The sequence below is a fragment of the Serinus canaria genome, chromosome 2 (genome assembly GCF_022539315.1).
Source record: "Serinus canaria isolate serCan28SL12 chromosome 2, serCan2020, whole genome shotgun sequence".
NCBI lineage: Eukaryota > Metazoa > Chordata > Aves > Passeriformes > Fringillidae > Serinus > Serinus canaria.
In genome coordinates, this window is record NC_066315.1 from 90825066 (window position 1) to 90839669 (window position 14604).

A 14604-nucleotide genomic window follows, 5' to 3' on the forward strand; every position below is an offset into this window, starting at 1 on the left:
TAAATAATAATACAAAAACTAGAAAACATACTCCATTCTTAATCAAACTCTACAAAAAATTATTTATATACTTTAATTAGGACACACAATAAGAAGGTGACAAAAAGGAGAGATGCAAACAGGAATGGATGGAAAATAACAATATGGAGGTAGATGGTAGGAAACATCACCAAAAATGTTGCAGACCGTAAGTAGCTTGACAGCAACAATGAAAATAGAAGTTCCAAGTTGAATTTTGACAGTACAAAAGTGGCTATTTATACAAGACATATTCAATCTTAGATTAACAGTAGAAGGGAAGACAGGAAATACTGCCAGGTCCCCAAGACTATTAGTTGTTCCTTAGGTGGATGTTCTAAGTTGGCCAGAGAGGAAAATAAAGCATGCATAGCAAGTTGTAATTCATACTGAGCATTTTACAAGCTTGAACTACAATCGGGGAAAAAAAAAGGCACCATCAATGCAAAACAGAATTGTAAATGTAAAGAATAAAATCATGGAAATGAGGGGTTTTAAACATTTACTGTTCATTAAATACTTGGTAAGACAGCAGAACCTACTTATAAACCGATGCAAGAATCTCAGTGCTGGATTTTTCCAATTAAGGGGCTGTTAATTAAAAATGCAAGAAAAGATTGACAAAGATACCTCTTCTGAGTTAAGTCACCTTAGCTCAGAAGACCCAAAAAAATCTTGAGCATGAGAAGATCAGTGATAAATTTCACTCTCCATCATGGTGGTGCCATAATGGGAATAGGTCAATTGAATGCTGTAACCACTATAGGATCACCAGTCCCTCAGAAAGACTCATCAGGCTACTTCTGTAAGCTACTAAGGAAAGCAAGAACTTTCTGATGCCTTGAGTGGGTCTTCTGAGTTAAGGTGTCTGATTAAGTGGACTGTGGCATTTGAAATATATCTGTCTGATGCAGGAATATGTTAGATAATAAAGCAAAACAGACTTATAAGCCCCTATGCATAATTTTAAAATCTTTTTAAAACACATGCCAGTTAAATTTAAGAAGCACAATAAAACTTACAAAACAAGAATGTATATACATGCATACATAAAACATCTGTTTTATAAAGTAGCACATACCTCATGAGGGTTATAATCTGGAGGTAACTTCTCCAGCATCTCATCAGCAAGACGCTGCACCACTGCTTCCCGGGTTTCTCCCCCTCTAGTACTGCTGTCTTTGGGCTGGATGCTCACTATGGTACTGAATGTCTCATTGGCCAGGTTGGTCTGGTAAGTTATATCTGCGTTAGGGTGAAGTCCAAACACCTTAAAGTAAAAGATAAAAATTGGGGGGGAGGGCAAGCATGAAAATGGATAAACAAGGAAGAAAATTCCAAGCTCCATAAAACAATAGATGTGAACAGGCAGCGGAAGTTCTTCCATTTAAATGGTCAAGGAAAAAAACAAAAATTGCACTAAAACATTAACACAGGCTGCATATGGAATAATGTTTTCATTCATATCAGTGGAGGGTTTTTAACTGACCTCATTATCTTCACATGGATCATGCTGTGGAATGGTATCAAGGGTGTGAGAACAGATCCTTTTCCTTTGGTTCATTGTTGGAAATGTCATATGTGGACATGGACCCCTTAGCATTAGTTCTTTGTCTCTATGGGTCTATTACTGCTGTACCAGCTCAGGTAGATGCCCCTAATTATCTGAGCTTTCAACATTTCTAACATGTTTTGTTTTACTCAGACTCTTAGGTTTATAAGGCATGTAGCAGAGTAAGTAAATTAATGCCCACATCTGAAGTACCAAAAGATAGTGATATATTTAGGGTATTTTATGGTTTAGCTATTTTTGGTTGAATCTTCCCCCCACTTACTTCTCCTTCTGAAATTGAATTACTTTATTTAAGACACAGCTGGCACAGAATTACTGCAAAGCTGCCCTTTGTCTGAATGATAATAGCTTTTTCAGAAACTTCTGCTGAAATATCAGTAAGTCTATAATTGTCAGATTGACAATTGCAACCCTTCTCCAGGAGGAATTGTATGTACTGTGACTTATTTCACCAGCCCTTATTTAATTATAGATATTACATATCTCTTACAAACTTTGAACCACTGATCCGTCAATGAGGAAGGCTTGCCCTCAAACTGAACACAAAAGCCAAGCAATCTTCTGTTTCTCATTTTTCACATTTTTTCACATATTCACTTTTCATATTTTACATTAGAATCAGTATATTGCAAGAAGGCAATTCTAGAAACCAGTATTTACATACTCAGAGGAGAGAATTTAAAGGGCCATTTAATATAATTTTACTTGTAAATCTAGAAACTCAGGGACAAGGGATACAAGTGGCTGCACCATTGCCAAAGCCAGCAAAGCAGCACTGATTTACACCACTTGGGAATCTTATCCTTACAACAGCACAAAGTACAGATCTAATACCACATTTGACTGAGGGTGTGACTATAATAGTGTGCAGGTAGATTCCAGATAGGATTTAATGTTTTGCAAATAGTCGTTTACTCAAACTGAATTTTTAGAGCTGTAAAAGGCAAAAATACCAATGCACTTTATTACACTCATATTCCATGTGGAAGGAAATACACAGTTGAAGATATATTCTTTCCTGCTTTTGCTCTTGCACAGTGAGGGCTTATTTGCTTGGTTTTCCTCTAGCAGATTTTGTGGCAATATTACAGCTCATGTTAAAACCATGGAGAATATTTGCTATATCTGTGAAATGGAGCCCTAGTCCAAGGGCTAACTTAAACACTGGAATAACATTAACAAAGACAGGGAGACATGGGAGACAGCTCTGGTCCTATGGTTTCATGCAAGTGATGCATAAAGAAGAAAGAAGAAAGAAAACAGTGGGTGGACCAGTTTTCTGAATGTCCTGTATGTTAATCAAGGACCCAATTTCTTGTTCTTTTTGATCCAAAATCTCTGGTAATGTTGTTTAAAAAGAGAATGTTGGATTCTGTCTTTCAGGGTTTTCTAGCCTTATGAATCCTCAAAACCAATTGCTGAAGCTCTACACTCTTCTGAAATCACTCCTCTATCATCCCATCCTCAATTGTACAGGGGAGAGAAGTCACACCAAAAAGTCCATGGTCTGAGGAGGGAGAGATTAATCTCCAGTTATCATCACAGGCAAAACAGACTTGAAATTAACTCAATTTATTACCAATCAAATCAGAGTAGGATCTTGAGAAATAAAACCAAATCAAAAACATCTTCCCTCCACCTGTCCCTTCTTCCCAGACTTAACTTCATTCCCAAATTCTCTACTTCCTCCCACTGGAGCACAGGGAGACAAGGAACAGGGAAGAGGATTTGTGGTCAGCTCATCACACACTGTCTCCAACTCCTTCCTCCTCAGGAGCAGGACACCTCCCACTCTACCCCTGCTCCAGCATAAGAGTCCTCCACAAACTTATCCATTGGGCTGCTCCACTGAACTGCTCCAGTGTGGGTCCCTTCCAGAGGGTGCACTGCTCCAGGAACAGATCACTTCAGCATGGGTCACCTCTGGGGTCATAACCTTGGCCAGAAAATCTGCTCCATCAAGGACTCCTCTCCCCATGGGGCTACAGATCTTGCAGGAACCTCCTGTTCCAGCATGGACTTTCCACAGGGTCGCAGCTTCCTTCAGGTATCCACCTGCTCCAGGGTGGAGTCCTCCATGGGCTGCAGGAGAATCTCTGTTCCAGCACCTGGAGCACCTCCTGCCCCTCCTTCATGGATCTTGGTGTCTGCAGAGTTGTTCCTCTCACATATTCTCACTCCTCCCTCTGACTGAAGGTTCATGTGCACCTTTCTATCCTACATAAATACACTATCCCAGCAGTGGGTCTGTCTTTGAGCTGGCCCACATGGGGGAAGCTTCTGCCAGCATCTCACAGAAGCTGCTCCTTAGCCCCCTGCTAATGAAACCTTTCCATCCTAATCCAATACACTGAGTTCAACTGCCCTTCTCAGAAGACAGTGTTCATTCTGCTCAGAGAATGAAATTTCATCAAAGGAGCAAGGACACTGCAAGCAGACCAATTCAGTCTTTCTTAACTAAAAAAGGAAAAGGAATGAATCAAGGATACACTGTTTAGCACAGTATCTCTTGTGAAATGAAGATTGGGAGATTAAAAGGTTAAAGGTTTTCATGAGCAATTTTGACAGATTTTAGAATGACAGAAGAAAGTCACAGCTTTCTTCCTAACAAGTGAAAATGTGAAGAACAAAAAGATGTTTGCATTCCTGGACTTGCTTCTATTTACATAAAAGCCAAAGGTAAAATTCCCCTACCTCAAACCATACATACAGATTTTTTGCAGGTATCAAAACACTTTAAAAATACATTGCAAGTTTGTGAGATTGGTTCCAAAGTGCTTTAAAGAGCAGATCCAAGAAAGCAGAACCTGAAATCTGATAGTGCCAAGGTTCATACACTGATAGGAATCACTTCATGAGCTGGGCTCGAATGGATCCCAGCGATGCATTATCATGTCTGCATTTACTCTTACCTGGAAAAGGCACATCATTGCTGGCACAAATATCTTTGCATTCTGGTCTCACTATCTTCAGAGATTCAGAACTTTCCAAGCTGATTCTATGACCTTGGACACTTCTCACCCTCTCAGCCAGAACATTATTAGCAAGTGAAAACCAGTTTTTTTCTGTTCCACTCTGTCTATTTAATTTTAATGGAACTTATTTCTAATGGCGTTTATCAACTTACTAGAAATGAGACAGAAATCCAGACCATTCACCTCTGTTTCAATTTTCCAGAGCATTCTCTTCTGTTTAAGTTCTAACTAACTTCAGCATGTGTGCCTGTACTGACGGGAGCAGAAAGTCACAATCCTCCAGTCTCTGTGACCATTGTGACATGCACACATGGGGTCATGTAAAACTGGTTACAACCAGCAGCTATCCTGCACCCTACCCCACCAATTCATGGCAACATCCATATCTTTTTGTTGTCAAAATGGAATAAACTCCCAATTATAACTTTCAAAATGAGACCGTAGGGCTTTTTTATTTTCATTATTTCTCAGATTGCATGTCTGCTCAATCCCATACAGAATTGTGAAACCACAAAATAGTTTGGTTTGGAAGAGACCTCTGAGAGTCATCTAATCCAAATCCACTGCTCAAGCAGGGGCAAATAGAGCAGGTTGTCCAGGATGGTGTCCAGTTGGGATTTCAACGTCTACAAAGGCAAGACTACACAATATCTCTGTGCAAACTCTCCCAGTGTTTGACCACCTCCACTTAAAAAATAGTTCTCTTGTTCTCAGATGGAATTCCTGTTGTTTAATTTACGTCCATTGCCTCTTTTCCTTTCATTGGACATTATAAAAAAGGCTCCAGCTCCACCTTTACAGCATTCCAACACGGTTTTATACACATTGATACTTGAACCTTGCTGTATCAACCTCACAGAAGATAATTAGGGTTGCTGAAATTCCTCCATAAGGACCAGGGCGTGTGAATATGAGACTTCTTCCGATTGTTTGAAAAAGGCTTCATCTACCTCTTCCTGGTCAGCAGATCTACACTGAATATCCACTATAATGGTCTGCCTGCTAATTTTGACCTATGCATACTCAATTCTGGAAAAAAAACCCCACCTCATTAAGCTATTCATCTGACAAAAACTCCCTTTATATATTAAAATATTTTACCTCTGGTGTATCAATCACTGGTAACTGCTCTATGTACTGGAGATAGTCTTCCACTGTACTCCCTTTTGGAATAACGTAGCCTTTGTAGAAAGAAAAGTTTTCACTGAACATGTGCTCTCCAAACCAGACTCTTGTGTATGTATTCAGCAGGGCCTTGTCGAGGTCATCAGTCACACGGCCACCATACTGCACTTCTCCAAGCATGTAGCGGACACAGCTCCAGTTCACTCCCTGTCTGACGCCCACATCATTCAAATGGTTCTGAAGGAACTGCACGCTGGCTGCCAAGTCTGCCTGATTAAATTCGTAAGGAATATTCCAGCCCAATGGGCCAAACTTCCTTCTTTCCTGTAGAATGGTTAGAATGAAAGGTAAAACACTGAATGATATAGATTGTGAAGAAAACTTAAGTGCAGAAGAATACATGAAATATGTTAAGAATGCAGTAGTCCAGCTGGAACTCTACTTCACCAACTTTAAAAAAATACATTTAACACAGGCAAGGCCAAACACTTGATTGATTATCTAGTAGCTAACTTTGTACAAACAAAGAAGAATAATATTAATAGTCTCACAAAGAAAAAAAATTCTCTTTTTAAAGAATTTTTTTAATCTCTGAGTCTGGAACCATAGCTTTTGAATTTCAAAAATTAAGTTACTGTTTGAGGCAATGCTGTTCAAAATCATCAGCCATAATCATTGTGTGGGATCTTCCTATGGACTAGATATATTCCTATCATTTATATTCCTGTCCCTTCTGTGTCTGCATTGTGCACAGATGTAAGTAGGAAAAACTGCTTCTTAGTGAATCACCTACAGACTCAGATGGCAGTACATAGGTGTTAAAGTAATATCTGGTAATTGAAATTTTTTCTTTTAACACAGGCTTCCACTGGACCACAATGTATCAGTGCACAGATGCCACAGAGCTAAATTAGCCAGGCTCCAAATATAAACTAAGAGTACTGCAAAATCTATTGATAGGGTGATGAAAAGTTGTGGTTAATCCATAAAGCACTTTCTTTAATGGAAGTCCTGAAAGTCAAGACCCAAAATCTACTTTCATTTCCTCCTACAGGTTTCAGAGCAGAAAGGATTTATATTCACCCTCTTACACCTTCTTTTTGTGAATGCAGCATTTTGAGACTATGGTTTTCCAAACTATAAATTGTAAATTTCTTTAATATGCTTTTATGAGTTCAAATATTAGTAAAAGTCCAGTTAGTTGAAAAACAGATTGCACAGTCATTGACAAGGACTTTAATAGAAGAGTACTCTAATTGATCATTGCTTGATTGTCCTTTTTTTCCTCTGAAATATCATCCCTGTTGGAGATACAGGACCAACATAAACAAAATTATGAGTAAGTTCTAGCACAGCTGCAGTAATAGAGATACATTGTTCTCTTTCCTATTTTATTTGTGTTAATTTGCCAACATGGGACTTCCCTTTAAAAATGTTTCTCATTTAATAACAAGGTTCATTAATAAATGAAACATGTCTTTATGACAGAAGAGAAGAAATATATTTTTAAACCTGAACAGTTGTGTGAAGAAATGCTACAGCATATAGCAACGGTTTCCACTGTGGCATTTTGCTCGCTCCCAGCAGGTCCTGAGTAACAGCTGAGTATGTTCGTTTTAAGCCAGCTTTCACACCTAGAAGGTAAGTATAAAAATGTAATACATTTAAAAAAAAAATTATGGAATCCATAAGTCCAACCTCTGTTAAGCATAATTCTCTATTCCAATTTGCAGTATCATCTTACTTATACCTTCAAATAATATCTTAGAATCAAATATCTGTTCAGCAGGCAAACTTCAAAACCATTTTGTTTTAGGTAGGTAACACAAAAGATTAATTCCAAGAGTCTGGAAGGATTTAAAATTACATAATCATATTCTAAATGATCCCATAAACAACTGGAATAGAAATATAATTATTTAGCAACTATATGGCAATAAAAAAGACACCTAACATCATATGAAATATAGCACTTTGTATCCAAGAGTTTGTTTTGCTATTTACTTATAATAAGAGATTTTAGTTTTATTTAAGATAATTTTATTTAGATTTGATTCCTAGAAAAATCTCAAAATTCTATATGCAGGTTGTTCAACTGGCCTACGGGCACCAAGGTGACGAGAAGAGAACCTAAATTCATAGTGCAAATGTTAATACTTGGGGAGGTTTGTTTGAGCACTGACATTTCATATCCCAGGAACAGCTTTAGGCAGTTGATACTGATACAGTCTCAGCTGCCATGGAACACAGAAGCTTGACTGCTCCCAGATGTTTTCAGGCAGTGCTACTCAAGTATCTTTTGCCTTGGGCGGACAACCCAAGCATGAGTAACTGACATCAGGTCCCTCTTATGATACTTTCCACGTAATCAGCTTCACACAAGTCTAGAAGGGCAGATTTTAAGTGCACCAAAAAGATGGTCAAAGTCATCTTACTTCCTATGACACAATAAAAGTACTTTTGCTTTTTTTCATGCTTCTCAAAAATCCTGTAAAACAATATTCAAACAAAGAGCTTTTCAAAATATCGAACGGGTATCAACACAGGATTCCAAAATAAAACCAAAGTGTTTAATTTTATTGTGCTACCAATGTGACAGGACAGTCTTGAGAAACTAAAACTCTATATTTCATCCTGACTAAAATTTTTACACTGGGCTTTTTTCAGCTGCTAAATGCAAGTTGCAAATTTGCAGCTTGACTATAACTTGACTTCTAAAATAGCCTCTTGGAGCTATAGATTATTACCATTAGAATGATTAGGAGGGGGCCACTGTCCAATAAAAAGATGCTGAGCTCTGAATTAAAAGGGGGAGAGGAGAAGAGGAAGAAGTAAGAATTTTTTATCAACAGACTGACTACCTGCTGTTGAGTTGGAGTATAAATGCTGAAACAGGGTGTGTTTCACAACATCAAACATTCTGTAACAAACATCTTACTAATGTTCAAAGGAAGCTAAATATTGAAATAAGAGGTTTAAATGTCTGAAGCTTTAAATAGGACCTTGGATAAAAATTCTTAGCTCCCACTGACATCATCAACTGAAAGCAGTGGCAATATATATATATAAGGGTATATGTATTTATTTGTAGGCATTAATAAGATACTCCTTCTTTGCTCAAAGTTTAACAATCCTCCTGGCCTCTCCTCACATAGCATATTCTCCAGTTTCTTCAGCATCTTTGTGGGTTCTCACTGGACTCATTCCATCCATGTCTTTCTTGCACCCCTATTAATACAGAAACGTGAGTCCAGACTGCCAATTAAGATGCAGATCTCACCTTGTGCTTTTGCACATAGACTACTTAGGTAAGGAAAGCTGGGGGCTTAGAGGCTCAGAAAGCATGAAATGAACATCTGAATATGAAGAAACATCCCGGAAGTGGGGAAAGATTCTGGGTGTAAGGAGGTGCATGGAGGCCCAGAAGACCAGGGGATGCCCAGGAGCATAGGTCAGTGATGTCCAAGACTGCAGCTTCAAGTAGCTGCACAGTGAAGCCAACATTCTGCCCAACCTTCCTGGACCAGCAGCGATCTCTCCCATGGGAAGGGAAATCATTCCTACCTTGAGGAGGTTCATTGGTAAATTTTATAGAGGACTGTAAAAGATTAATAGGAAACTCTGGGTGAGCCTCTGTAGTGATCCAGGTTCTGAAATCTTCATTCACAGACTCTTTTGTTGTGATGGTGTCCATTAATTCATTAAGAAATTCCAAGCCAAGGTGGCAGTTCTGTAGGAGGAGCCATCCTCCATCTTGCATGCACTGATTTAACAGGTGCCTTGCATGGACTTCCTGGCCCTGGCCCATTGAAATGGCTCGACATGGAATGTTCTAAAGGTAAAAAAGAAAGTCTATTTTATATGTAGCTCCTTGGAATTATACATGTGATGTATTGTTTCTGTAGATCCATGAGTAGTGACATTCTGCCGCAAGGAAAGCCATTAATATCAATGGAGACTGATTATATTAAAACAAAGTAAAGAAAACAAAACCACAAAAAAAGCAAAACCCTTCAGGTTCCTCTTATCTTCTACCTGTTGGAAGAAAACTACACCCACTGGAAATCATATTTTTTTGCAGGTGTTACAATATCTGTGGGATAAGACACCTGAAACATTTCTTCAGCTTTTTCACCACTTTTTCAAATAAAGCAAGAAATAAATACAGCCTCACCATTCTTTTTCCTATAATGTACTGTCTTGAGATGAGCAGAAATTAGGGCTTCAGATAATAACAAACACACAGTGTAAACCAAACAATTTTGGTGGCACATTTTACTGTCTGAGTACGTTTCATTCAAAAGAGAGCTGTTGGTGAAGCAGGTAGGACAGGAAAGATTGGTTCACACTGAGAATCACTCAGGAAGCATCCTGAATTGTTAAAAGGCAGCTGTGGAGCCACTGATTCAGAGGATTCCAGTTTGGTGATCTGCTAGCTGGAGTGGATCTGGAGCAGATCTAGATTCAGAAGAGAGAAAGCTTATAAATGCAAACATAAATTTCTGGAATTTTATGGCATCTTCTCCAGAGGCTGTGGGGGAGTAAAACCAACTGTTCAGAAAACCAGAGGAGGATAAAGGCTCTCACAAAGGGATCTGAAAAATATAAGGTTGAGATCAGGACCACACAAGTCTGTCAGTAACATGCAGGCAGATCCTCTCTTGCTTACTGTTCTTGCTACTCTTGTTCTTTTAAAGTCTGGCTCAGGTTGGCTGCCTGACCCCTGCCAGGGAAAACCAGAACTATCAAACCCAGTTAAACATATTATTCTGCATACATGTTGAGGGTGAAAGAATTGATGAAGAGACTTTGTTTTGTGGAGAGTTTCATGTTCAATACCTACAGCTGAGTATCCCTCATGCAGTGAGCTATAAGCCACATTATCAATCTAGGCCTGTCTTCAGCTGGCTGAGAGCTACAAAGGTTAGTCTTGACCTGTACAGCTACTCAGACTCTCTTCCTGTGAAACAAAAAGCAAGGAAGACATCCACTCCTAAGCAGCATGGAGGAGGTTGCCCTCCTTTTGCAGGAGAAGAAGGTTAAGCATATGGACACAAACTGTGCCGGGTCATTTGGCCTCAGGGTCAGAGAATGGGCCCTGACCTGATTTTACAGAACAGTATAAATACAGCTGCTGTATATGATCCCCCATATCCTGGCAAGATTTAAGGACACGAGAATGCCAAAGATAAGAAAGCAGTTAAATCCTGCTCTCAGGTCAGTGAAATATGAAACTGTAGCTAAAAGAAGCAAAGCTGAACAGCCTGTGAAGCTGGCTATGTGCCAGAGAACCAAAAAACTTCACCTTTTCTAAGATGCATCTGAGTACAGCTATCACTCCTGTAAGTCAAACACTATGACTACCCCTGCATAAGAGTGCATAAATATTCAGCAGATATATTATTCCCTAACAAAGCATCTACTCACAGTTTGCTCTTCTCAGCAATGTTGTCTCTGAAATGTACAATCATTAAATGTCATAGAAACATCGAGAGAAGGAAAAAAATATTTTTCACTACGAATTGTCCTCATTTTACTCCTTCTGAAAGAACTCTATCAAATATCTGCATACAGAATGTTTCTTTCAATAGCGAGTCATATCAGCATATCCATGTCATCTTCATGTATCACTATCCAGATGAAAATGCTGGCATTTTAGTCACTACAGTGGCCCTGACAGTTCTGTTGAATGCTCTGTGCATCATTCCCTAAAAGAAGAAATGTTCTCTTACAATTAAAATAAAATCTGATTTAATGAAGTCAAAGTGCTGGCATAAGAAACTTCATTTTAATCCTGAAAGTTAAATTTTCACACCATCCTTAAGTGAAAGTAAAGGGGGCATAAATGCAACTAATTTTGAGATATAGCTTGTTTGGTTTATAAACAAGACTACATAGCTCAGTAACCATAGCTCAGATACTGTTCTCATTTTTTTCAGAGAGGGCCACCTGAACCGCTAAATTTTAGAGTGAAAAATAAATTCTGGACACAAATTTGAACATTACCAACAGCAGATAGCTGATTTATGTTGTTAATATCATACTTAGAGACACCATTAGCATTGGTGTGCTAATCCATTTGAAGACTAAAAATCATGACTGTAAAAGGGAAATCATTGAAAAAAGAGGCCCAAGTTTTTTATCATTAAGAAGAAAAAAAACCCAGCACCACCCCCTCCACCCTGCAAGATCAGGTCCCCTGTAAAAGTAATCTATATTAAAGATTTAATCTTGAAAAAAGCAGAAAAATCCCAAGGAAAGAAAGGAACTGAGTACAATTTGTTGACATACTAGCAAAATAAACACAAAGCTCCCTTGCAAATGTTTCTGAAAATTAAATTGTTTCTAGATAAATTTTTTGAAAGCTAAAGAATTGCTGAAATACTCCTCAAGTTCCACAACGTTATACACATTTTTATTTTAAAAACATCTGTGTTTGCATTTTGTTTTGTGACATTAGGATGGCTTTTGTAAACTTGAAAAGTTCCTATATGCGGTGTGGTTAGGTCTTTACCTCAAGAGGTTGGAAAAGAACCTTACAGTTAAACAGTGTGGTTGACTTTGCATTTACAGGTGACACTAGAGCTGAACTTCACATTGTGACAGTCCAGCTGATGTTGCCTTGTTCATAAACCATGTGTGAATAAACAAGGCAACCCCTTCAGCTCTTTCGCAACCTCACTTTCTATTTATTCCATACACATTTCCTGGAAGCATGAAAACATAACAAGACCGCAATATCCTCTTGGTCTGACAGCAGACAAGGATCAAATTAATGACTTCAGATTTAAGATTCCTAAATTTAAACACTAAGTGAGAGTTAGGTCATAACTTAAGCCATTTTAGCACAGACAGACAAATAAGGGTCCTGATTTTCAAATGGAATGAGCATCTCCACTTTCTAATTAATGAGCTGAAGAGATTTGTGGGTCCTCCCACTTTTGCATGTCTTACTCAGTGTATTCTAAAATCCTGCACCATTAAATTAAGATGCGTTCTAACGTGGAAGAAAATTTATGGAGATCTAAAGTAAATAACTTCTTGGGAAAATTTTATATGCTGCTACATTGTGAACCATAAAACAGAGCACAGAGTGCCCTGAAGTGATGCTGTTCTGTAGGAAATGTTGAATGTCTTCATCAAGTGCACAGATTGAATTCTAGGGTGTTAAAATTAATTCCTCTTGTCACCATAATTATGATTTTTTTCTGTATCTTCTTGTAATCATAATTACTGTCAGCTCCTACAGTGGATGTGACACAATTTAAACCACAAATGTTGCTTTGCTCTCATAGTTTAGTACATTTCCTAAGTAGTGGGTTATCATAGTCTGCTGGATAAAGACAGGGATCTCATCAGAATCAAACAACTGCAAAAAACAGGACTGCAGCATTTTGATTTCCTAGTAAATGAATTTTGGCTACTGGTCAAAAATTAACTTCCAGAGAACACTAGCATGAATATAAATATCACTATCCAAACATCTTTAAAATGTGGAAATACCACTTCAAGTGCAAAGAAGAGTTAAAAATTTCTTTATCAGCTCTAGCAAACTCAGTTTAGGAGGATACCTTTGATTTTGCAAGACGTTCTATATTTTCAGTGGGGTCAGACCCCACTGACAAAAGGCATGTCAAAGGTGTTCGACAGCCACTTTCTCTCCACATTTCTTCCATTTCAAGAATAAATCCTTCTGCATATTTCCCTCCAAGAGATTCTGCAATGTAGTGCCGAGCCTGGAAAAAAAGTTACCAGAAAATTATATCTATCTTTACCTTTTGAAGTTTAGCGTGAATTAGTGATGTGGAATTTATCAACATCTACATTTGAAGGCAATGACTGTCTAAACTTTAATTTTTCAACTTTTGTCCACAGGAGGCAACCACTGAAATTCTCAGATAGCAAACTTCAAACACAGAAGAGAAAGAATTCTGTTCACACAACAGCAATCCTGTGAACACTGTTGCTAGAAAATGCTAAATGGGGTTTTTTGAAGAACTGGGGGAAAAAAATCCATGCAGAATAGATCCAGTGTCAGCTCTGAGGACATCCCAGATATTGCCCCTAAATTACTGCCTGTTAAAACTTGATGGGTAACAAAATAAAAGAGTTTCTCTATACCAGTTCCATTTTTAGTTCCTCTAAGTATGTATTGTTGACACTGTCTCTATAGCACAGTGGATTAGACAGATCTTTCATCTGACCCAGTTACAATCTCCCATATATTTATTGGAACTTCAAACAAATTCTCCTGTCCATTGGTTATCCAATTCAAGTCTCTTAGGCTGAATATCTATTTCTACAAAACATAAACTCAGCTCAGACTTGATCCTTAAAGGTCAAACCTTCTTTATGCCTCTGCTTTTTTTCTTTTCATGGACATTTTCTGAAAGAACTTCTAAAGCTACCTTAGTGCATGAAATTCTTTTTTGACTAAAGTGATTTCCTAGCTATGTATTGACTCTCACAGATTCTGAGGCATATATGATGAAGAGAAGCGCTGAGGAACAAGGTGGACTGAGGAAGATGTCAATTGTAGGGAAAAAAATGCTCAGCACCCACTATAAAGTGTAAATTTTGTCCTAGACGGGTAAAATTTCTAATACTCGGGAAAACACAGTAGGGAAAGAAGAGATGAAAAAAGAGTAACAATAGAGATCACCTCTCTCCTCAAAAATTAAAATAATGACCTCGTTTTGAAACCATTGTTCAGAGACATTATTTTTCAGCGATATTTGTGCAAGACAATAACAAATTAGTTAAATTAGATAAATTAGTTAAATTTGATAAATTAGTTGATAGATAATTGTTGATAGACAATAAGTTGATAAAAAAGCAGTTGCAACTTTATTATTTTGCTCTGTTTAAATTATGGCAGTTGGAGCTCCCATACTTCTCTCTTACTTACTGAGT

General features: G+C 38.0%; 1 protein-coding gene across 1 annotated transcript in view; it reads right to left on the reverse strand.

Annotated features, from left to right (window-relative positions):
- The window catches only part of LOC103815655 (dynein axonemal heavy chain 5-like), a 148880-nt gene that overhangs the window by 22056 nt on the left and 112220 nt on the right, over positions 1 to 14604 (reverse strand). Inside the window, exons 68-72 of the mRNA XM_030238620.2 lie at positions 13263 to 13427; positions 9256 to 9523; positions 7204 to 7325; positions 5668 to 6015; positions 1100 to 1288 (exon numbers count right to left, since the gene is read on the reverse strand). Of these exons, the coding sequence (XP_030094480.2) occupies positions 1100 to 1288; positions 5668 to 6015; positions 7204 to 7325; positions 9256 to 9523; positions 13263 to 13427 (1092 nt within the window). The remainder of the gene's footprint in view (positions 1 to 1099; positions 1289 to 5667; positions 6016 to 7203; positions 7326 to 9255; positions 9524 to 13262; positions 13428 to 14604) is intronic.